Genomic DNA, 25,079 nt, shown 5'->3' with positions numbered 1-25,079 from the left:
CCTATAATTGTTGTAATGTACAATATTTAATCAGCTATTGCGAAGTGACCATAATTTAATTTTGCAGACCCTTACAAGGGTCTACAAAATTCCAGGAAAAGTTGTGCAGTGCACTCAAGAAATGCATCAGCCGATTTAGTGCTTTTGGCATTAAATCTAGTGGTCTTGATATTTCTGTGAGAAAAAATGCTAAATCTCCAGTAATTTTTTTATTTCTGAAATGGAAAACTTCAGGAAACAATTCTTCAGAACTCTGCAAGCTTATTTGATTGGATTGATGGCAAGGCAACACATGGGCAACCTGCCAAGGGGAATGCCTCCAGGACTTTTATCGTGAATTGGGCCCTATTTAGATGTTAAACACCTGAAGATACCCAGAAAGCAGTACTTGGTGAGTCGTGAATTCACCAGCACGGTTCAGTACTTTCATCCACTCAGCTACTGATGGGTGATAAGCTTATTGAAACTGTACAATGTTAAGAGAATGAAAATGTTGCTGATGGAAATTTTTTCTTTTTAATCTTTCCACCTTATGGGTACCAAGATGGCAGGATATTTGAGGTCATTGGAAAATGTAATGTAAAATTAAGGATATTTTGTATTAATGATATTACTGTGTATGCTAGAAAAACGTGTTTATCATTAATATTACCAAATAAATTTGCTTTTTAAGTAATCTAGTCCATTTCTGGCGTTTTTTTTTCTTTTTTTAATTCAGCCCTTTGCTCGGTAACCATTGAAAACGTGTGTTGTATTTCCGATTCTTCAAAAGACACTGTAAGTGATTACATGTGGAAAGATTTGAGCATCGAATCCAGTGTTAATTCAGAAGAGCCTAACACGGAAAGTGAAGAGGTTTCCAACTTCGATATCATGGAAGACTTGTGTTTATTGCACAGTGAATTAACTTACTTTACTGTGCAATTAATACTGAACAAATTTGTGTCATCAGAATCAGTTCTGTTGACATAAATTTGTCTCGAGTTGTCTACTTTTCAAAAAAAAAAAATCCGTGGATGAGCATGTACGAATTAATTTGCATCTTATATTCGAGTAAATACAATATATTTGAAGAACCTCAATACAGTAACACCGCAGTTATCGTCGGTTTCGGTTTTTTTCGATTTTTTCCCGCAAAAAAAATCTCTCTGATTTCGTCGGCGTGCCCACGTGACCTCGCTGCTAATTTTGCGAAAACAAAGGGTCACCCACGCGTTTTCCTGATTAGTGTAGCGTTGTTTCTCGTTATATGAGCATTATCCTGCACGTCTAGACAAATAATTCCATTGCTTTCCTTTCCTCTAGCTTCATCATGGGACCAAAGACAGTTTCCAGAGTCAGCAGCCCTTCAAAGAAGGCCAGAAACACGATCTAGTTGAAGGAAATCATTGAAAAATACGAGCGGCATTAAGATTGCTGAAATCGGCCGCATGTACGGGAAATTGCCATCCACGATAAATTCCATTGTGACGAAAAAGGAAGCAATAAAAGGAGGCTAACGTAGCGTAAGGCGTGAATGTGCTAACGAAACAGAGATCGCAAGCAATTGAAGATGTCGAACAGTGATGGAATGTGATCCAAATTATTGATTATATCAATAATTTGGATCAATCAAAAACAGTTGTATGGCAATTCTGTTTCGGAGGCCATCACATGTGAAAAGGTTTTTAGTATTAAACACTATATTTATTCTCTATGAAATGTGTTTTTGGTGTATATTTTGGAGTGTCTAGAACGAATTAACTGGATTACATCGATTCATACGGAAATAATTGCTTCGGCTTTCGTCGGTTTCGGATTTCGCCGATTGTTTTCGGACGGATTATCGACGTAAACCGAGGTAGCGCTGTAATTTAATTGTATAAATTTCTTTTTAAGGTGTTTAAATTCTTTTAAAAAAATCAATAATTTTCGTTTTCTTTATAAAAGACAAACTTTAATAACTAGTTTTAAAATTAAAATAATTTTATATTTATAAATATTTATTTACATTCCAGCACTTGATAAGTTTTGGTAATTAGACACTGATTGTCGAAGTTAATTGGTCGAGTTAATGGCGATTGACTCTATTCGTTTCAATGAGTTTGGTGATCCCCAGATTGAATTTCTAAAAGCTCACTTCCTTTGTTTATCTCGTTTGTTTGTAACTTCTGTTGTGTTCTCGGAAGAATGGCAACTCAATGCCCCTTGAATAAGCTGTTGCTAAAAAATACGTTAATATGAAAAATAGTTAAACCATTAACGATAAGTTTAATTAATTAATACATTACCTGCTGACTAGGTGTGAGTGAGACGGGTACGGGAATTGTGATGAATTGTTGGCTCGAATTTCCTATCAACGAATGCGTTGTTATTAATATTTTTATTTATTATTTCCTACGTTAAATTATTACATTCGTACCTTGGTCCTGCTGGCCCAGATTTAAAATAACGTTATCTGGGAGTGAATTGGTTGTGGAAGCAGCGTAAACTACTCCTTGGTTGGTCTGATACATGACTGTCGCGGCGGAATTTTGTCCCATTGCCTGAGCGGGTATTACCATGTTTCCTAGAGAAAAATCGAAAATAAATTTAGTACGTTTTCGGGGGGGAATGATACAAACAAAAGCATACCTGAAACTACCGACAAATTTTGTTGAGTTGTAGGAACTACGGTCATAGCATTTTGAGTAGACGAAGACGTACTTGTAGATACTTGTCCCACACCTGCAAATACCGAATCGAGTTATTTTAAACTGCTGATTATTTCGCATTCAACGTTACATAATGGATGCTCTGTTATCTAGACGAATTGTTGACATAAATTCAAATAAATGTTAACTTGCTAATTACTAAACATACGGGGGAAAAGATATGATTAGCCTACACGAGAAAGATGAAGTGGATAACCCAACCCAAATAAAAGAAACATTTAAGTGTGTGCTGCAAAGATATTAATACAAATTCTGAGAACCATTATCATTTGTTTACCCTCTAAACCGGAACTATTAATAAATTAAGATACACTATTGTCATTCCATTATAATAATGTATCTTCTTTTTTATTCTGGAATAGATAAAATATTTTGTATACGCATATAATTACGGTAATTTTATACCTTTTTATTACCTTAGAAACAAATAAAAGTTTCCTAATTTATAAAAAGTTTCGTAATAAAAGTTTCGTATGATTTATGGAACGAATAATAAATTTTATAATGTATATTATTTAAGAAATACATAGATCTAAATTTCGGTCTGTGTTAATTAGGCTTAAACTTTCATGTGTTTTAGACATAAGAAATTTATTTTTAGAAGTTTGATTAATTTTATCAATATCGATCTATTCAAATATACAACTTTTAAAATTCAGTTACGGTAGAGTTGTCAGCTTTCAGAGTAACAAATTCCGAAGACTTTTATTCACCTTTCTGCTCTGTGAGCGCTAAGAGGGACTTTTTTTATGGGTTAAGATGGTCTTTTCCAGACCCATCGTGGGTTCAGCTGGATGATGAGGGACAGGGCCCTCATATTGGGGTCGGATTACCCCTCGAAGAATTTCTGAGGTTTTATCGACGGCCTGGAATCGATCCCAAGATAGCGGTAGGCGGATTTCTTAACCGTCTCAGCCACCCGACCGAGATTCCAGAGTGTGAAAAAAAAACACCAAGATGAAAAAAGTGATGAGCGAAAGTAAACCTCCCATCTACTAACAAACTTGGGAACGTTTTTTTTTTTTTTTTTTTTCTTTCCTTGATAATGATGAGACTGCCGGATAGTCGAGACGGTTAAGACATCGGCTTACAGTTCGAATCCGAGAGAGCATTCTCAGGAGTTTTTCATGGCCGGATATGTCTGGCCCAGTCCTTCATTACCCTCTCGCCTCTCATGTGGACCTGGCCGAACCCACGATGGGTATGATTAAAACAAGTACTTTTAGTGTCCACGGAGTTGAAAGAGGCAAAAATGGAAAATAAAAAATCCAGGAATGAAAATAATTTGGATTGCAATTAAGGGCGCCAACTTCTCGTGAGAAAAAAGGGACGAGCTAAAACAAAAGCACATGACTCCCTCGTTCGATCTCTTTTATAAAATATACAGATCTATGTTAGTATTTATTTTATATTTCAAATCTTGGGGATCGTGCTACTTTTAACTGATATATGCTACAGTATTTTTGAATATATTGATATTTGTATTGAAGCTTTTCTGTAACTCATCGGCGAATATGCAGTCTTACGTTTTGAAGTTACACGCGCGAGAAGCAATTACGAATTTAAAAGATATAAAATATATGAATAAACCGCGCCGATAACACGTAGCCTATATCCTCATCTGGAGGGGACGAGGCAAGAAGTGATTAGCGAACAGATTTCGGAGTTCACACGACCTTACTTTAAGGCGGTACTGTACTTATTTATTTTTTATATTATAGGCTATATCTCATTAGAGAGCATTCAGAAATTTTTCACATCTTTTCCGCTAGGCCTCCTACTGTATTTCTGAGAAGTGAAAGTAATGTGACTGGTAAATATTGCATTTGTAGATGATTCTATAGAACAATAAAATTGATGATATGAGAATAGAAACCAATATGTAGGTCGTAAGTACAGTAATATATAAGGACGGAGAATAAAGGATATTCAATTTTAACCGAAGATTGAAATTGATACAACGAAACCAAAATTTCAGTAAAATCTTGGCTGCTTCAAAAACTTTTTCAAATTACCGAACATCACCCAATAAATTTTTGCCATTGACAAATAAAAATTTCTAAACGCAGTAGGCTTATAATAATTTAATTATATTTATCATCACTCAAAAGATAACTTAATCTCTAAATATTTGAATGAAATATTATCTATTGGCGTTAATAAAATGAATTACAGGAAAAAAATGTCAAGATATTCGTGGAACTTTGTAAGTTGTTCTCTGAGCGCATTTAAATATTTAACATTTAACTGAGAGGAAGGTGGGGCCCTTTGCTACGTTTACTTCGACGAAATCGGATTACACGATTAAAGAGAACTTATTACGATCAATTAAAACGCAATATTAATTTCTGTATCTAGAAATTCGAGATTACTTTTTCTCGATCTGCTATCGGATTCTAACAGACAATATCGATTTATTTTTTTCCGCTTACTTTTTACATTTCTTCTCACATGTTTTATTCCTACGTTATTTACAATAGAAAAGATCATTTTATAATTACAGTAGAACCCCGATTATCTGAGGTAATATAGACCATAGATAATACGGATTAAAAATTACAAATAATATTTATATAGTATTACTTTAAGCCTTTTTTTAAATCGTGTATAAGAAGAACGATTTTAATATATTTAAAAAATCTTTTATTGGTCGTGTTTTTCGAGATTGGAGGTGGGGAAAGCACTATAATTATGTATATGGTGGGAGTCGGGGTGACATTACTACAGTGCACACATATTCTACATTTTGTTGTGTTTATCGGGTTTCGGGGTGGAGAGGTATAGGACCACCCCTCTAAAACATCATTAAAATGCACTGTCATCGAACTTGGGCAGGTCTTCGAAGTTTCAGCCTTCTATCTTAATTAGAAGTAGATGGAATTTGAATTGCAAGATTTGAAAACATGGTCAAAGCCAATTAAAACAATAGCGTTTTAAAATGTGTATTATTGTGTTGATAGTTACATTTTAATGTGAATGGTGTGTCTTGCATTGAAGTTGAACGATAAAAGGTAACCAGAAACAAATCACTTTGTAATACGTGTTGTCGTTTTACACTTTTCTTTTGTGAATTAGTGTAAGAAAAGTAGTGTATTCACTCGCCTCGAATAATCGGAATTTTACTGAACCGATAAAGTCGACCAGACAATCTGCAAATGGCCCAGATATTTCACGAATTACGCTTACGTATTTGGTGGAGTTCGAAATGGCAGACTATTCGATTTCGCATAGATTTTATCAAGCATTCTGTAGAATGTCTGAACTGGATTGATCCAAGTCCAAAGTAAAGTGTTTTGCATATTGCTTGGAATTTTGTCGAGGATGAAACGAAGATAAGGAGAATACGTAACACGGGCGAAAAGTTGAAACGTATCCGTAAACGATTTAATATTTAATTTCAAAGAGTTTTACTCTAAAAGATGCATAAGACAAATTTAATAGAAGTTTATATAAATATTTTGGATGAAAAGATTAAAACTATTTATTACAACAATTGTGAAATTTTGAATCGCTCATTTTTGTTGCAGTTACAAGAATTAACGATGCAGTCAGTTGATGAAATCCTATTTTTCAAACCATGGCTTCTGACAGTTGATAGTCCACGAGAAAATGATTTATTCTGCAACACTTGATTTGAAGGCCTTCTTTTTGCACGGCTACGTCCGACTGTCAGAGTAGATAGGTCGATTTCCCATCTCTATCGATTGACTGACTAAATTCAGGCAGACTCCGAAACACCGAACAACATTTCATTTGGACTCGAATCAATCTTCCGAAGATAATCCGTAGAGCAGGGGTGGCACCCGTGCCAAACGTGGCACTCTGACTGAAGAGAAATGTAGTAAAAATTATATGTTAATTATTAATTACACATTTAAATGGAAGCCATAGTTCAGTGTAGACCGTAGTACATTAAAACGAGTATATTTATATTACAGTGCCTCCGTGTCGCCATCTACGTGTTGTGCATACGGTTTACATGTAAGAACATAATTCAATTAACAACTTAACTTCAAAATTATATATTTTTGAAGTCCATTATAACCGGATCAATTTTGATGATACTGTATATATAACAAAATTGGTAGAATCGTGTCGGCACCAGGTTAAAATAATATAGTAAAATAGAAATCATCTTTCAGAAGAAATATCAGTCCAAATAAATATAAGCATCGACTCAAAAAAATAAATAAATAAATAAATAAATCCTTACCTGCTCACAGATAAATAATAATTATTCATCTGCGAGCTGGTAAAGATTTGCTATTTTATAATTATTTTGCAAGTTATGCCCATTAAATTTTGTAATTGTAAGGTTTTCAAAATTCATTAAATAATCTAAAATGTAAAATTAACAATAATAATATTTCCAGATTGTCTTTGCATTTTGAAAAGTCTATAAAAGTTTACATTAATTCCGCTTCAAAAAATAAAAAAGAAAACCTAACGAGGAAGTTAATTTATGTGGATGAAATGGCTACTATCCAGTCTGACTATACATTCTGTTTTTAGGTATTGTAATTCATGAAAGCAAATATAATTCTATATAAAATATTATATGTGGTGTTTATTGCTCATAAAGAAATAAAGAAAATGGTGCCAAGATAAATGATAATGATGTCAGAGTTTTAATGATAGTACTGTGTATATGTATATGTAATCATGGACGTCGCAGAAAGTTTTCCGAGGGGGCAAACCTTGGAAACAAATAATTACATCAATAAATTTTTTAATTATTTAATTTCTTTAGGTTTTTTTTGCGCGAGTAGATTATAAAAGACAGTATTGCATCAAAGCGTCCCATGGTCGAAGGTGTAAGGTTACACATCTCAATCGCTTTTACGATTATAATAGCGATTTTTTATTCGATCCCTGGGGGGACAAGTGTCCAGTTTGACCCCTCTGCGATCGCCCATGTATATAAGCCTATATATTTCATTTGCGATTGTAAAATAACACATATACATAAACTTCGTGGATAGCAGACATTACTTTTTTTAGCTAAATTATAAACGAATTTTAATAATTAATTTAAACTCGAAATCTGAGAGATTTCATGTTAGTAATTACGCTATAAAAAGTAATGCTATCATTATATCAAACACTTTAATTACATGTTTATATAACTAAGAATAGCGATAAAAAAAGCAGTTAAATTTCTTTGTTTCAACTTAAAATAATTTTAAAATAAACTGTAAAAGGATAGCTGAAAAGTGTTTAAAACGTAACTTTGCTAAATATTACACCATATTTTTGTAACAATATTAATTAAAATATACAAAATTAGAATTTATATATATTATAAAGATTCAAAATTTATTTATTGTTATAGATTCTAGGTTAAAAATAAGTTTCTGAATGGACATGTTATACAAATAGTACTGATACAATTGGATTGCTTGAATACACAAGATAATTAATTTGGATATTGTATTATTAAGCTGTTTTTCCCCCTTAAATCAAACTATTAGATCGTAATTAAAAGTTGCTTACTATTGTTTAGATAAATAGAATGATGTTAGATTGGAAGTAGGGCACATAAACACGCACCGATATAGATAAATACATTCATTGTTACGATCAACTCTTGGAGTTAAGAGCCAATCGTTGTAAAAATTTTTAGTTATATTTAAATAATTTAAAATTAGGGGAGACTGGAACTGTTTGTTACTTGGATAAGTTGTTACAAACGCTTTTAAAAAACTAGGGAAGAAGCGCAGCAATGTCCCTTTTCTGCCATAGCTTCCTTATCATGGGATCTTCTAACTGAATTGGATGCTTCGAGTTAGTTGCATGCATTAGCGAGATAGGTCCTATTTTCTGTACTTAATCTCTACTTTTAGACACAAAGAAATCTGTTTCTGAGAGTCTGTAACAAAGATATAGTTATCAAAAATGACAGTGTGAAGTGTTTATAATCTAAGAAACAGATCTTGTGAATTGATTTGCTCGATGCTTTGTTAGTTTAACAGTTAACAGTGACAGCATCGAATGGCCGAACGTATAGGTTGGGATGTTTGATACATCATGGTTAGGGACATGTTGTTACACTGTAACAACTTGTCTCCTCCAATGTTCATGTGCAGAGAGTATTAGAACAATTATTTTGTTCATATAGGCTACTTTAATTATGTAAACTGATCTAAATTTTCCTGGTTAAAAGTAAAGAACCTGCACAATTACAAACGAAAAACTGATAGGATGGATAGAAAAGGTACAAGAAATCTGATGAACGATAAGAAGCTGCCCGATACAGAAAGTTCTGGTGATGAATTCTGTCTTATGCGTTCCGAACCGTAATCAAACTCCAAGTAACGATAAAAAATTGGTGTAGTCGGGAAGGGAATGCTGGGAATTTTTCCCGGACCCGGAGAAAACTTAGGGGATCGTAGTGTTTCGTATCTGTATAAACTAATGTTGTTTTTACTAACAATAAATAAATAAAATCTTTAAAATTACGTTTCAGTAATAGAGAAACAGTCCACGTATTTCATTTATTCAAAACAACAATGGCAAAAAGGGCCAGCTAAAGAAGCCGGTCTGCTCCCAGTCCCATAAAAGCTCTCGAAGGCCCTGGGTGTAGTGTATGATCACACGAAGTGTGTATTGAAGGAAATACGATTTACATATTCCAAAACTATAACTGATGATGATAAGTTATGCTTATATAGATGATTGTAACAAATCACCCAAGGCATACAATAACCCCCCCCGATCTGGGAATGGTTGTTACGTTCTGCAACAATTTGTTTGCTTTCGTTTTTGTTGGCATCATTTGTTTACTGAAATATGAATGGCATCATTCCAAAAAATTCCATAAACAAAACTGTAACAACTGGTCAAGTTCATTTATTTTACTTTTGAAAATGTCTCTTATTAATTTATTAAACAATATAATGGCTCAATAAAGATATCAACTTTAAGATTGTTCTGAAACTCAAGTTATTAATCATTTCAAATTTAAATAATATAAAATAAATATGTTACAAAGTTTATAAAATAAAATAAACGTTATGTAATAAAATACGATTAAGTATTATAATTATTATTATCATAAAATCGTAGATAACAAGGCCAAACGGTAAAATACATAGATACTATTTCCAGCAGAATGTAGGCCTCAGTACGGTATATTTATTTTATCATGATGCCACAGTTTTCGATGAAATAATTTTATTAATAATTGTTATAGTAATTAATAAATGACTATGTCCTACTAGTGTCCTGTTTATCATGATTTTACATGATAGTCATTGATTTACACGTGTACGAGAAGATAATTCAAGACATTCAATTCTTTTTCTAATGTTAACTCTCAGATACCACTCAAAGCCGAAAATGAAATGGTAATCGGCCAATCAATCAAATTTTGCGAAAAACGGACCAAATATCTAAACTCGGCACCCTCGAAAACACCTAAAAACATATTTTGCGCTCGTATTAAATAATTTTCCTATTCGAATGCCGCCATTTCGCTGGTCAGATAGAAAGGGAAGTCTGTTACGGGCAGGGGTTTGAAATTAATTCGGCAAAAAGTAATCGTTGTCCTCCTCCTGGATGAGAGGATTATCCCTGAAAAGTTTCGTTGTATTTGCTCAAACCGTGTTTATTAAAAGTTTAAAAACCGTAAGCAAAACTATTGTTATACGATCAGATATCAATCCAATATTATATATGACATTATATAATACTGTATATTAATGTATAACGCTACGTTATTATTATTAGAAATATTTATCTAATCATTTGTAATAAATTTATAATTCAGAAAACTTTTAAATATCAAGCAATATGAATAAAAATTAATTATATTTAAGTGGTTAAATACAAATTTTAATTCCCGAAATTAAAAATAGATCGTGTAGTGTTGTCTTCAAGTTGAAGATTAAGCAACGTAAGGCCTTTTTTAAAATCATCTTTTATTGACCGATAAACAAGCCTGAGTTTAAATATTGGTCAATAAAAAAAGGCCTTACGTTGCTCAATCTTCAACTTGAAAACAACACAACATAGAATGAAATGCAACCCGGTTGTATGCTACCAAAATAAAAATGAATAATTTAGTCACTAACCATTTCATCTATAACGTGTGGCGTGTCTGTAAAAACGTATTTCGATTTACAGTTTTCATAAGATTCCTGTAACTTAGGCCTATTTAAGAGATTTAAATTTGCATACGGTATTTTAATCATGCAGTTTTCTTTAATAAAGTCATTTAACTTTTGTTCGTTAAGCGATAATTAAGATATGCACCTCTTTCCGAAGCATTGCCATGTAATAAAAAGGTGTGCACTTTTATGGAATTTATAGTAATTAAATTTTTACTTAACTAAACTACAAACCTACACAGCATTTACAATTTTGGCAATTATATCCGATAACATCGTAATCTTTATCACAGAAATGATGTTAATCTTTTTTATTTAAAAATTCTCGGTGGGTTCTCATTTTTCTCAATACAATTAAAGGTAGATAAAGGTCTCCGGAAATTTCAAATCTTACAAAAATTTCTTTATAAATTGTTTTTGTCGAATTTAAATAGCCAAATTGCTTATCAAATATCAAATAAAATGGGATTTTAATTTCTGGAAGGAAAAGACTTCAATGTAAACTATGTTATAAGCTTCACTACTGAAATAAAATCTGTTCTATTGTTCAGTTACTTTCTTCATAGGCTGATATTTGTTAATTAAATTTTTGTTTTCAAATTTGACTGGCTCTAAAATTTAGCAGTAATCTGTCATCTATATGTATGATGTATATATACATACATACATATACATACATACATATACATACATACATCGGCCGTCGAGAGGGAGGAGCTGGAGATTCTTCCTCGGATCTAGAGTAAACCTAGGGCTCCATAGTGATTCCTACCCCTATAAAATTAACTTTATTTTTACTAATAGGAAGTAAAATCTATAAGACTGCTTTTTATTAACAAAGAAACACTCTACGTATTTCATTTGTTCGAAAAAAAAAACAAAAGGCAGTAGGGATCAGCTAAGAGGCAAAGGGCCCGCTCTAACCTTGGACCCCCGGGCTTTATAAGAGCTCCCGAAAGCTCTTTATATACAGATCACAGTATATACATACTGTTTATATCTATATTAGGCCTATATAGGACGGTATTTTCGAATTTACGCAGACAAGTAACTCGTCTGCGATCCACAAACCAATTGAAGATATGTTAAAACATTTTCATCGGAATTCCGATAGAGATTTATTTCGTGGAAACAGTAACTTTCACATATGCTATCATTATTGTGTATTTATTGTGTTCTCTGGAGGAAGTAAAAATTTCCTGTAAGAACGTATCCAGGACATTACGACTTTTTTACGTATTTACGTAAAACATTACAAATATTCGGGAATTACGAGTTTTCTTCTGTATTAAAACAATTTTTGACCGTAAATGGAAATTCGTATCTCACACATATTTACATTATAACACGTGTTTTAAATACGACAATAAAACTATGAACAAGCTAACTTATAGATTAATTATTTAAATTCCGTTAAGAATAGATTTCATTTTATTTATATCCAATTTAAGATTATTGCAGTCCTATTTTATGGTATATAAATTATAAAATAATACTCGTGTTTATATATCTGATATTTGTAGGCATTGATCATATTTTCTCCAGCGTAATTAAAGGACTTATATTTTGTTGATTGTATAAATGTTAAATCCAATTAAATAGAGGTTTTTTTTAATAAGGTTTAAAATGCCAAAGAACAGAGAGATGCGATTGGTCGAATTATATAATTAATTCAGTTTTGTTTCATTAATCATAAATTATATAATGTATTTTAAGTAGTCCTGTAATTTTTTGGCTAAGTGTATGAATAATTAAGCATAGCTTAAGGGTCCTTAAAATTTGTTTTTCCGGCCTCCAGATATATCAAAGAGTTAATTAAATGCGTGAAATGATATTTCCTAAATAATACTAACTTGGAATAGATACGACAGTCGGGTTTAGTCTGTAGACAGCTGGTGTTTGATTATGCGTTTGCTGAACGTTAGATTGATTTGGAAATGCTCCAATTTGAACCGTTGTTCCTGGTGTTAAAGAATTACCTGCTCAAAAAAAGAAAAAAAAAGAAATGAGTATTAGAAAAGGTCATTTTTCCGTTTCGCGTCGGTAATTCCCCGAAAATATGACGCACCTTGCGCTAAAAATGTGGCGAATCCGGCCGTTTGTTGTAACTGCATAGAGACGGACGTAGGCGAGGATGTGGTTGGACTAGAGGTAGTCAGCACGGGGACGGTAGCCAATGGTAGAGGACTAGACAGAGTGGTGCTAGCGACCGTAGCAGAGTTACTTCCGTTTCCTAAAATGATAGTTTCGGGCGTGGATGCGCCCGAATTGAATTGATTCTTGATGCTTTCCTGTAAGATAAAGCTTGAGTAAAACCCTATATAATATTTATAAAAATTATAATTTAATAATTAAAAAAAATTCCCGTAAGTCGCCATCTGCCGGTGTACGAAAATATTAAAAAAATACAGTAATGGATCTCAATAAGTATAGCAATTCAACAATTGGCGAAGCAAATACGTGAAAAAGACGGTATTAAAAATAAACATATAATAGATAATTTGAAAACATTTCAAAGATGAAAATAGAGTTTCTACTTTAAAAGGTGTTTGCGGTATTTGGCAGTAAACCAAAGAAGGAGAATTGGAACGAGCGAATAATATCCTCTTTCTAAATTGTCGAGAGGGAAATGTTATCCAAATTTTACTCACTTCGTAGAACAGTTAGTTAATTAATTAATCAAATAGAAAATAATCATTTTTGTGGGGCTAATTAAGAGAATGTTGCCGATGTAAAATGTTCTAGGATTGGTCGAATCGGTATAGGAAACCGATTTTCGAACGGCCTCTTATAATTTAACGTTCCCGTGACGAGAATTTAAATTGTTTATTATTGGTAAAACGGAACAAAACTGTTCCAAATCGGGTCTTTGCCGAGAGTGAGCTCAGAGGACAAGTACGCTGCGAGCTGCCAACTCGGGAAATACAAGGAGCTATGTTTGGCAACGTCCAATCCAATTTTGGTTATGTCCTCTGCTTTCCATATTTAGTAGTCTGGAATGGCCAAGATAGCGAGAGCACCTTCGATAAGCATTAAATGTTGGATAACCCTGCATTCATAGACGTAACACAGACTGAATATAGTGTGTTGATATATAAACAGACAATGGAACTTCCGTTGTTTAAATCAATTCTCGTTAAGTGATTTTAACTGTTTACTCAACTTAAAAACTTTTAACGTTTATCAATTTTATAAAACTATTAAATGCGCTGAAATATTACATTCTATCCAACACTATTTTATTTTTTTTAATTTCGAATATGTTGAAGATTTATAAAAAATTTTCCATGTTTATCTTAAATTCGTGATGTGTTTTTTCATTCTTTTTACAATTTATATCAAGCGATTCAATAAAACAGCGCGATAGAAGGGTAAAATAATAAATTAGGGATTTTACCCTATTTTAAATTTCCCAAAATCTTAATTAGTGTTGGATTTCATTTCGAATAGATCACTCCATAAATATAAATAGAAGGCTTCACTTCAATCCAGCCTTTTACTATTTATAAATTGCCAAGTATATAAGGAGTTTTCCTTAATTAAGCTGCATAATCTAAATTCGTACGTTTTATCAATTTATTTGATTAATATATAAAAGTATTTGTATTCTATATTTGTTATATTTAATTTAATGAATATTAACTACTTATATTATACTTTAATAGATATAATAGGAAAGTCCGGCTATCCAATATCCGTTTATTAAAAATAATTCTATTTAATTTTCTGACGTGTTGTGATATCATTGTCGGGATTGCCTTGGTCTTTCACTCCGTGTAATGATATCAGCTTCTTTGGCTCTTGTTAACAAATGTTTTACAATTAAGGAAAGGCTTTTACGTGTTGTATGCCTTACAGTATAGCGTGTTATATTAACTACGTTCTATTGATAAATATAAATATAAGGTAACTTGGTATTGTTTGGGTTTTGTACATCGTATGACAATCGATGACTGGTCGTCGAGAATCGTCCGTGTGGGTTAGAAAGCAACCTGTTATCGCGACAAATTTTGTTTGTTAAATAAATGACATTGATCTTCTTACGTCAGCGTTCACGCTAAATACAGTTCGTGTTTCATTGTGCAAAACAATTAAAATCTGTTTTTCTGTGGCAAAATATAATAATTTAATTTAAAAATTGCGTGTATAAAGTTTTTCTTTCCGTTAATTTTTATTCTCTTTGTATCAAAATATCAAAAATTCACAAGAGGATATTCTATTAGACTTGTAGTGAAAAGAATCCTGTTACGTCTGATTGTTTTGCTTTAAATCGAATGAATTATTAACGTTATTTTCGGGCGAAATTCTCGATGCATGCATAAACCACGCTCTTTGTTAACATAATTAAGCATTGATGTTATATTTATTATTATCGTGTGCTGTCTTAGCCTATAAAGATGCTTTCCTGTTTAACACTGAATTTTGACGGGTAAGCGGGACATGCATACCGGGTTCGATTTCATGTCTTTTAATTATTAAAAGTACAAATTAGAAAAGAAAACGGATAGTTCGTAACACTGCACGGCATAAAAAAGAAGCAAATTTTATGAAAAACGAGAACGTTGATGGGTGCAGAATGTTTATGAAAAGCGAGTAAGGTTATAAAAATAAACGTACTTCACTTATAATTCGCCTTAGTTTTAAAGTATGATGTAACTGGGAATACAATGGTTTCTTGATCAATTTTTAATGGATACGTCTTGACAGTGAATTCATTTGTACCGTACATAAAGTGATTCATTTGTAAATGACAGATAAATGTATTATTATAAAATAAAAAAGAATTCTTCTCTACGTCAAATCTTTCTCTTATATGTTTAATCAAGGAATTAAAAAAGATAATAAAAAGAATTTCCATGCTAATATTGCTCTCAGTTATTGAGTAGAGCTCGCTATTATCTTAAATAGATTTGTATACGTTATAATAATTAAATAAACATATTTGATAAGTTTACATGTAAAACTAATTATTATTCATTTGGGAGAAATGATGTAATCAACATCCGCTTCTTTTTTTTAAATGAGCCTATCCTCGAAGAGCTTACAGAAACAGGATGCTTACTTAGGGTTTGTACGTTAAGAATAGTTCAAATAGACATGATATGCATTTCCGCTTTACGAAAAATTACATTATAAAAAATATTAAGGGGGAATATTCTGTTCTTATTCCTAACGATTCAATTGAACAAAGATTTTAATTGGAGAATCGGTGTCAATTCTCTAGCATTTATTGTCATCGAATAGTAGTTGTTCCCTCCGATAAATATACTACATCAAAAGTTACTTGTCAAAAGAATGAAAAATCGTGACTTAATTTCGTGCAATGGACAGCATTTTATAACTATTAAAGTTTAAACTTAAAAAAAATAAATACTAGTTAAGGTCATTAACTTTGTTCTATGTTAGGTAGAGTTAAATAAAAAGCAAGTATTGGAAATAAAGAACTGCTGTCACGTTGACATATGATTCGGAATGACAAGTATACATTATTATGCAATTAGGTTATCTCGGCACGACGTGGACGTTTTGTCACGATATTAAACCTCGTCTGTAATTATATATTAATTTTACTTTTTCGTCTTTTTTTCTTCTAATTTATCTTTCAATTTTATAAAATATAAATGTAATATTTAATACGTAATCAAAATTTTTAATCGTAGAAAAATTGGTTAATTGTTATGCATGCAAGATTTGAGGAAAGTAAAAACTTTTTAATAGCATCAATTTTAATTATTGCCATCAGTTATATATAAAAAATGTTCACATTTTTCACTGTTTTATAATAGTTTCTTGCTGATTTAAACTAACTTTTTATTACAGAATAAGTTTATACGGTAAAACCTGTTTAAAACGGAACCTTAATAAAACGGAAACTTGCCTAAACCGGAAGAATTATTCGGAGCGCGATGATTTTCCGTGTTAAAAAAACAAACCTGTTCAAAACGGAAACCTGCCAAACCGGAGAAAATATTCGACACCGTACAAGTCCGGTTTACGCAGGTTTTACTGTATAATATATATTACAAGGTACTGTTAGACCTCTTGGAGATGCTGTAAATATTATGTTCACATTGTTCACTTTACACTTAACATTTTATTTATTTATACATTAACTTACAAATCGATTGAGGGCCCTAAGCAATTATTTAATTTATCTAGGCCTAAGTCCGGCCCCATATCTACGAATAGACTGGAAGTGTGCTCCTAGACTTTTACTATTTAACCTTTGATAGAATCGTTTTGTCTGGAATAAAACTTGAATTTCCGTCATTTTCAATTAATTTCACGTTCGAAAATATTTAACATAAATTCGATTAATTACAATTTTGTAAAATTTTAATGAAATGTAAAATATAAACAAGCATCTGCGTATTTTTTTAATTTTTATTTCAGTGGCTTGAAATTAATAAATTAATTTAAAAGTCATTATGATATCTTCTATTATTAAACGTTAATTTGAAGCAGTAGCGTAACCAGAGAGGGACTCGAGGGCCCGGATCGCCTCATCTTTGTAAATAAATAAATAAATAAATAAATAAACATAGTATTTATGGATTAAATATTTAAACGCAACAAACTCATACACACGTATACGTAATGTCTTACTCATCATCAACAGCGCTAGTGCCTATATACATATTGTTAAAGGGGTGAATATAGGTTTGCACGTTCTAATTCGAGCCCCTCTAATGACGGTTCTAATTACGTTAATGATTTTTAAACAATAATAATTTATTATTTATTTCCAAATATTCGAATGAAGTTATATAATATACTACTCGAGATCCGTTGTAATCCAGAAATTCCCTCGACACATAATTATAATAGTAAAAATTCCCTAAAAGTAACAAATTCTGTAATGAGGAAATCATTACAGAATTTGTATTAATAATAATGAACGTAATAATGATGTTTTTGTCGTTTAAAAAAAAATTAGGCTGGAAAGTTCTTTTAAAAACTTTTCTTGTCCGATATTACAAAAGTTTAAAAGATAATTTAAATAAAAAAATAATAAATTCTCATAAATTTATAGAGTTTCTACTGTACATCACGACTTTCTTGTTAACCTTTGACTATTATGGTTGCTCTACCAGAAAAGAGAATAATTGACCGTAGTTGAGAGGTTTCGAAATATAAAATAGAATTTGAATAATCGTTTTACACCAGGAAATATCGATTTGGTTAGACTTTCCTTAACGTAAATCCTTCTTTGTGAGGTTTAATTAAAGATATCTTTTATGGAATCATGCATAAAAAAATAAATAAATGGTTTTAAAATTGTCCGAATAATTTCCTTTTATTTATACCATTTTCTGAATTATAATTCAAAATTATATATTTGATCATAAATAAATCTGCATAAGACGTAATTTAATTTTCCGTAATTCATAAGCATGTTATTCGTTCGTCTAGAATAATAAATAAGGTTAATAAATAAAGGGGATGTGATTGGAATCAAATAAATTAAAACCTAAATGAATCACTAAAACAAAAAAAAAAATCCTAAAAATAGCAAATTATATGATTTACATTATTATTTAAAGTCAATTTTTGCTGATTTTAACGCTGTTTTTGCTTCATTACACCATTATTATGTTTTACATAATTTCTTACATTGTTTTTGCAATTATTATGATATAAATAGGTTATATTTATGCATTGACTTAAAAAGTATAAAAATATATCAATATTAAATAACTATTAATTTAATCATAGTCTTTAAGTATAGGTAGCATACGAGGTCTATAAATTATCCGATATAAATCCCCAAAAAATCGTTCATTAAGATACGGACTAATTTAGAAACGTATCTTCATTTATCACTTACAGCAATTCTTAATGATTAGCATTGCAAATTATAGCCTGGTGTACAGTACGTGATTCATCTACTACGTACTGTACAGTACATTACATCGGTCCTCGGATGGACGGATGGATACAGTTGAAGATTGACATTAATGGACCACCTGTAGAGCATCTTTGCAAGCAACACCTGATAGTAAATGACATATTAATCATATTTGAAAACCGAAACTTGTTACAGATTTACCGAACAGGAAATGAGGATTCTCTTTACTTATTTTTGTCAAGAATCGTGTTTCAATTTCCGTTAGAGATCGCATTTAACAATTAAAATGCTCCTCAATGTTCGTTTCGGAAATCTTGCAAACAAATTTCCCTTGTTTTTTTAAGGTAAAACGAAAAGTATTTACTAGTATTATTACGAAAATATCAAAATTTACCTCGATTGTTCTATGAAAAGTATAAATTTTATAATTATTATCTTACAAAGTCAGGTTTGGTGAGTTTTAAGATATCAGCTGTGGCGTTTGGAAAAGTTTCTAAGTTAAAAATTGAAACAAACCGGTCATCCACGTTCGTACATTCATTAAATATAGATAGGTAAATCTCGACAATATTATTCTTAGACGGCATGGAACAAAAAAAAGCTGTTTTTCTGCACAACACCCAAAGATAATCAGATCTAAATCTATAAACGATCAATTGCGAAACACAATCCAGTTCATTCGATCGAAGTTACATTCAAAAAGTTATAAAAAAAAAAGAGAGAGAGAAAAAGAAATTTGGCGCTCTACAAAAACTTGTGCCGGATTTCTAACAAATTGGGTTCCGTTGGCGCCTACAACGACCACATGGATTTAGGTCGAAGGTGCGGGTCTCGCTCGCTTGGGTGGAATGAATCACGCTTCTATGTCAACTACCGACCATTTTAATTAAATTCGCGTTCGTAATGTTAATTTTTCCTTCAGAAATCGTTAAATAACTATTGGATAGATGGAAATCATACTTAAGTCAGCCAGCGAGCCTAACTTAGTAAAATATCTTAAGCTCGTTGACAGGTTCGAGAAGGTCATCGTGGCTGCAACTACGATACACGACAGCTGTTTCCATTAATCGGATTCATTCATCAAAACAAAGGGCATTTGTTCCCCAATAAATATCGTTATGCCTTTTTCGAAACAAAGTACAGTATGCGGTTACAATCGCAATGTTTTTTCAGCGTAGAAAACTTCTTCCTCGCATCCACCTGTTATAGGAAATTCGACCTCGCCCTTTATCTGACGGAAATAACTTAACATCCATTTTGATTTACGGCGTTAACTTTCCGGGAGATTCGTTATTTACTGTAGCATTTTATATTTATAATATAAAAATAAATTCATATCTGCTTCGATCTCTTACATTAAATCAACGGTAGAGACGAAACACGATCGACTTTTGCATTCCAACCTTGTTCTAAAAATGTAATTACAATCTAGTTTTATTCTGTAACGAGAAACTAGCGATTTATAATGACCGATACGTCTTAATACTTCTAATTAAAACGTTTTTTTAATTCGAAATATAACCCATTAATCACCAATAAAAATGCTATTTCTGATTCGAAGTTATGCGCGATTCTCCGAACCAGATATAATGTTCTTCCTCGTTTTCTTCTATCATAAAAAGTCAGTAGATAGGAAGTGCGGTCCCATCCGAAAGTAGAACTTGATTATACCTCCGGGAGTAGACCTCGAGTAAGTTCTACTTTCGTTCCGTAACAGGCCACTAACGAGTAAGATGAGCAACATCTAAGATGCCAAAGTAATACAAATTATCTCACATTTAACAACAAAAAAACTGCCGTTTCGCCAGTAGAATGTGACTTTATCGTAAGTCGTATTCTACTCGCCCGTAAAGGATCTTCCTTAAAGATTTAAAATGATTTTAAACCGCATATAATCGAGCATAATTCGGAATAAGAAAAGAAACTTCCATGTTGATAAACATTATTTTTGAAACGTTCGCGACTTATGCAAGAGTGGGAGATTCTAAAAATAACTAAAGAGGTCGGTTGTAATTTGTTGTGTATATGAAATAACAACTGCGCTTTTGCTGAATGAATAGTCCTTACAAGGAAAGCGATTTTCGTAAACAGGAATGTGTTAATAACACTTATACCTTATCTATAGCAAAAATTGATCATTAGACGATACTTAAAGTTACTTACTCGAGTAAGAGTCTCTTTTTCTCATTGTCGTTCCATTGAATGAAATATGTCTGATTATCTAGTGCTTTCTTAATTAGCATTACCTTATCTGATTATTCGCTACGATTAAATTTGTCAACGTTGGACTTACAAACCTTAATCACGTTCTTTATATACAGTATACAAAGACCTGTAAGCTATGAAAGTATAATTGACAGTCTACAATATCCGGAGACATTGAATTTCGATCAAACATTAGAGAATTTAAGATTCGAAGCGATAACGAAGTTTTACTTTTGAAGGTTTTTTTTCAATTGAAAATTAGACATAATTGTTAATATTTAAGTAACGAAAGCTCTTTGAAAAAAAATGTATTAAAATGCGATTATTGGATTATATTTATCATTTTACATTTATTCTAAAAAAAATATTCGTGTCTAATATGCTTATGATTATTCAGCAAAGGATAGCTTGATGCACTAAAGGAGGGCTTATTTTTAATCTTGAGTTAAACAGTCATCATGCCATCTTAATCATGCGATCGGAAGAACAAAACCATTTACAAAAGAACCAATCTTTATTATTTATTTATGTGATTGATTACAAAACGCTCCAACTCAAAAGTTAAGGAGCTTAATTTTTTTTTAAATTTTCCATAAATAGAAATATTTCAAAAATAACTGGATACCTGCCAGTCCATTTATATAACAAATAGATCCCAAATATAAAAATAATTCCACAACACAAACATAAACACCTTGTTTTACATGAGATTCTTTAACAATTTGAACTACTTTAGTAACAATATAACTTTAGAGACGCAGGTAAAATAATAAAATATATATATATATATATATATTTTATGTATTTATATATATATTTATAAAATTAATATATAAATTTACTTTCGATTTTGTTTACATTTTTTTTTTTTTTTATGGAAGCAGGTCTCACATTTATCGTGCATCAAGACATCATCACATCATGCACATGGGTACATCAATACAGCAAAATAAACATAACAGTGTTAACACACAGTGTTAAGCAAAAAAGCACACATTTGTTAGTTAAATTTTTTTTTAAATTAACGAAATTAAAAAAAACACGAGTAGAACCAAAGCCTGGAATGTAGAGACGGAGCCAGCTCCGACAACTTCCATATATGGCACAGGGTACATCGAAAGGAGACGAACCAATCACTACAGTCACGTGTTCCAGGCGCTGACTTCCTTCTATGGCAAGTGCAGCTTATAAGGAGTGTAGAAGTGTGACAAATAAGGTACTGTCTCCATATATGGACATAGGCTGTGGTTTGCCTGCAGCAAGGACGCTTGACGTCGATTCCAAGGCTGCGGGTGCCAGACTGTCGACCCATCAATGGGTTTTACTTCTATAACAACAAACGCTAGATCATATAGAAAGGGGGGAGTTTCTGCGTTGTGTATTCGGGAATCTGGTTCAAATTTGGAAGGTGAGACATCTAGAAATAATAAGAAATTTCGATTTAGCGACCCTAAAAAAATTATTATTTTAATCATAATGTTCCCCGGCGGTAAAACAGGTCGACCGACTCTAAGGCGCCAGAAAAATCAGTACGGTCCTGATTTAAGGGTGCAATGTTGGAAAGTTATCAGCGTAACATTCGGCCGCTGTTAATTGCTACAACTGATGTACTTACTTTATTGTCGGTTTCCTCTGTCACGCTGTATGTCAGGTCAGTCTCTTCGAATCCAGTTGCGCTCATCCTTTGATCGGGTGCTGTGCTCCCGTTTCCTCCTGGAGGATCGGGAGAATTTAAACATGTTTGGATTAAGGCTTTACCTGCCTCACTCGTGATCATTGGTTGCAGTTTTCTGGTAGCAAATGTATATACGTGTCCTGTTTCGCTCGCTACCAGCAACATTACCTGAGTGCCTGTTAATGTCGATAATTCGTAAGCCTGCAAATATAAAATTTTAAATCTAATGTTACATACATACTTTTAATGCAATCACTTAAGATTATCTAAAGACGACTCTACATAACCGCTAAGAGCCATACTATAAACACTTAAAGATAAGATCTCTATGCGTACTGCATTGCTATCTAACTATTGCGGATCTTTCTTAATACACTAGACTAAAAAATGTTTAAAGTTTCGGCTGTAAATTTTTCAAATTTCCATTCATAAACTGTTGAAAAATCTGAGAATAGGCGTTTTCATTCTAAAAAATACAATTTATAACCCTCCAGATCTCTTCATTCATATTGACGTATCAAATTCATGTAAGCATTTTCCATTCTTTTTTCAAAGTATTGATTTAAATGACTGAATTAACAATATTTAAGTACGGATTTGATCTGAGATGAAGTAATCGATGATAATTTAATTTAACACATCAAGGAATTACGTTTGGATTTTCCTTTAATCTATTTATTTATTATTAATAAGAGCGAGTTGTATATCAATCGAGCTTCCATTTATTCAGCCCGATCAGCTCGAAAGCGAAAAGAAATCAGCTGATCAGAAATCTATTTCGGCGCTATTCTTTTTTCTTGTTTGGTCAGTTATTGCATAAAACTATTGAAAAAAAAACTTGAATATTTCATGAATTGTTAGATCAGCTATTAATACAAGTTCGAAACTAGTTTAGCGAAAGAAGATTTAAGTCATTAATCTCGTCCTGTTTCTTCAAAGCCTACTTTCTCTTTGTCACCCAAGTTATGAATTCTTTTGTACTATGTTCTACTTCGGCTATAAAGTCTAATAAACCCATAAAAAACCCATTCCAAATGCGACTTCGAACCTTTCTAGCGCTTCAACCAACGGTTTTATCACCGTGGCGGCAGATGCTTCCAATCCATCGAAGAAAAAAGAAAGTTTTAGACACGGTTATTTTTTGTATAAATGCATTTTTTAGCAATTAACGTTAATAAAACGTCACAAAAATTATAAGCATAAACCCTTATTCCCACGGAAATGAGAACAAAAAAAAGCAAAACGGTTTATTACTCAGCAATCAAAATACACCTGTTACGTTATTACCATTTTAAATCGTTATAGAATGGTTTAAAACGGTCGAAAATTTAACAATAAACGTAAGGGATGGTAAATGTTCGTTGGATACGGTCAAACTCGCCCCAGGTTGTTGATAAAATGCACTTTCTCACTTTTAAGAAATAAGAACACGTGCACAGCTGTTCTGACAGAGACAATAATCTCCCACTCAAAATGACGTCAGGGAGAAAGAAACTATCTTAATTCATTAATTAGCGGCTGCACGATAATTAATGCAACTTTTAAAATAACTAGGATAATAAACAAACCTTTTTCATAATCCCGGTTTTACGCTTGCTGAAAGTTGTGTAACGTCTTAACTTATTATCAATGAATTCCATTTTGATTTTGACTCTGCCTTTCGTCTTTTTACCGTTGGGTGGAAGTGATTTTTTGCTTTCTTGTCCCGTGTTCTCCTCTTCTTCCATCTTTCGTTTATGTCCGAGATAAGTCTGTCCACCTCCGTTGGCTTCTATCATCGCTCTTTCGTTTGCACCATTCATACGAAAGACGGCACAACTACTCTGGTAAACATCCTCCTGTTTCGACACTATATTACTCTGCATATTATTAATTAAAGAGCAAAAAATCATTAATTAAAGAACTAAATATCGCGCAAACGCTCACTCCGACATGTTCGCATCAACTGACTTCCAATTCTTCCACACGGGTAAACACTTTAGACGCGAACTGACTGTATCTATCCGAGTGACGAAATAGTTCCGAGCAAAAATCACCAACCGAAACCGTCACCTCTCGTTAATCCGAGTCAGTGCGAGCTCATTGAGCTCTAAACTTCTCGGCCTTTCGTTTTTACTCGAATAGAATTATTCCGAATTCGACATTAGTTAATTTAACCCCGGCGGATGGATTATTAACTAGTACATCCTTCTACGTCTGGAAACGATCTTTCCATATAAGGAGACGTAAGCCATATATGGGCATTGAGTGATGTAGTACAGTCCTTCTCGCACTTCACTCGACTTCTATTGAGACAAGTGCACGGCGTCTTAGATTTTTAAGAGTTATATGATATTAAAGAATCGAAATTCTCTCGCTCTCTCTCCATTAATTGATTCAATGGACGGTACTCAGTTTGCTGGCTTCGAAAATTACTTCCTCTTTTCGGGAAAAACATGACTATTTTCGTTACTAAAAATACGAAATATTGCTTATTTTCCGAAGAAATGGTTTTCTCTTGTCAGACGGGATCGATTTTTTGCACGATTGCACCATCTAAAGACGAATTG

The 25,079-nt window shown here is 32.3% G+C and overlaps 1 protein-coding gene across 1 annotated transcript; it reads right to left on the bottom strand.

The window, feature by feature from the left end:
- Positions 1–1,947: 1,947 nt before the first annotated feature.
- LOC136983571 (serum response factor-like) lies at positions 1,948–24,765 on the bottom strand. The gene is made up of 8 exons (XM_067280365.1): positions 24,099–24,765; positions 22,471–22,731; positions 12,870–13,092; positions 12,655–12,780; positions 2,614–2,706; positions 2,402–2,548; positions 2,271–2,332; positions 1,948–2,202 (listed from the first exon to the last, which is right to left on the bottom strand). The coding sequence occupies exons 1-8, from the start codon at positions 24,420–24,422 to the stop codon at positions 2,116–2,118; spliced, it is 1,323 nt and encodes a 440-aa protein (XP_067136466.1). The 5' UTR covers positions 24,423–24,765; the 3' UTR covers positions 1,948–2,115.
- Positions 24,766–25,079: the final 314 nt, after the last annotated feature.

Source organism: Centruroides vittatus, unplaced genomic scaffold, assembly GCF_030686945.1.
Source record: "Centruroides vittatus isolate TY-2023 unplaced genomic scaffold, ASM3068694v2 contig_883, whole genome shotgun sequence".
NCBI lineage: Eukaryota > Metazoa > Arthropoda > Arachnida > Scorpiones > Buthidae > Centruroides > Centruroides vittatus.
This window is presented reverse-complemented; position numbering and strand designations above follow the sequence as displayed.

What these genes read in the sequence shown, in the direction of transcription:
- LOC136983571 (XM_067280365.1), bottom strand. Translation starts at nt 24,422, where the DNA reads ATGATTTTTTGCTCTTTAATTAATAATATGCAGAGTAATATAGTGTCG. An exon ending in AAACCGGGATTATGAAAAAG is followed by an intron (nt 22,732 to 24,098) that starts GTTTGTTTATTA and finishes TTATATTTGCAG; the next exon opens with GCTTACGAATTATCGACATT. An exon ending in TCTGGGCCAGCAGGACCAAG is followed by an intron (nt 2,333 to 2,401) that starts GTACGAATGTAA and finishes ATTCGTTGATAG; the next exon opens with GAAATTCGAGCCAACAATTC.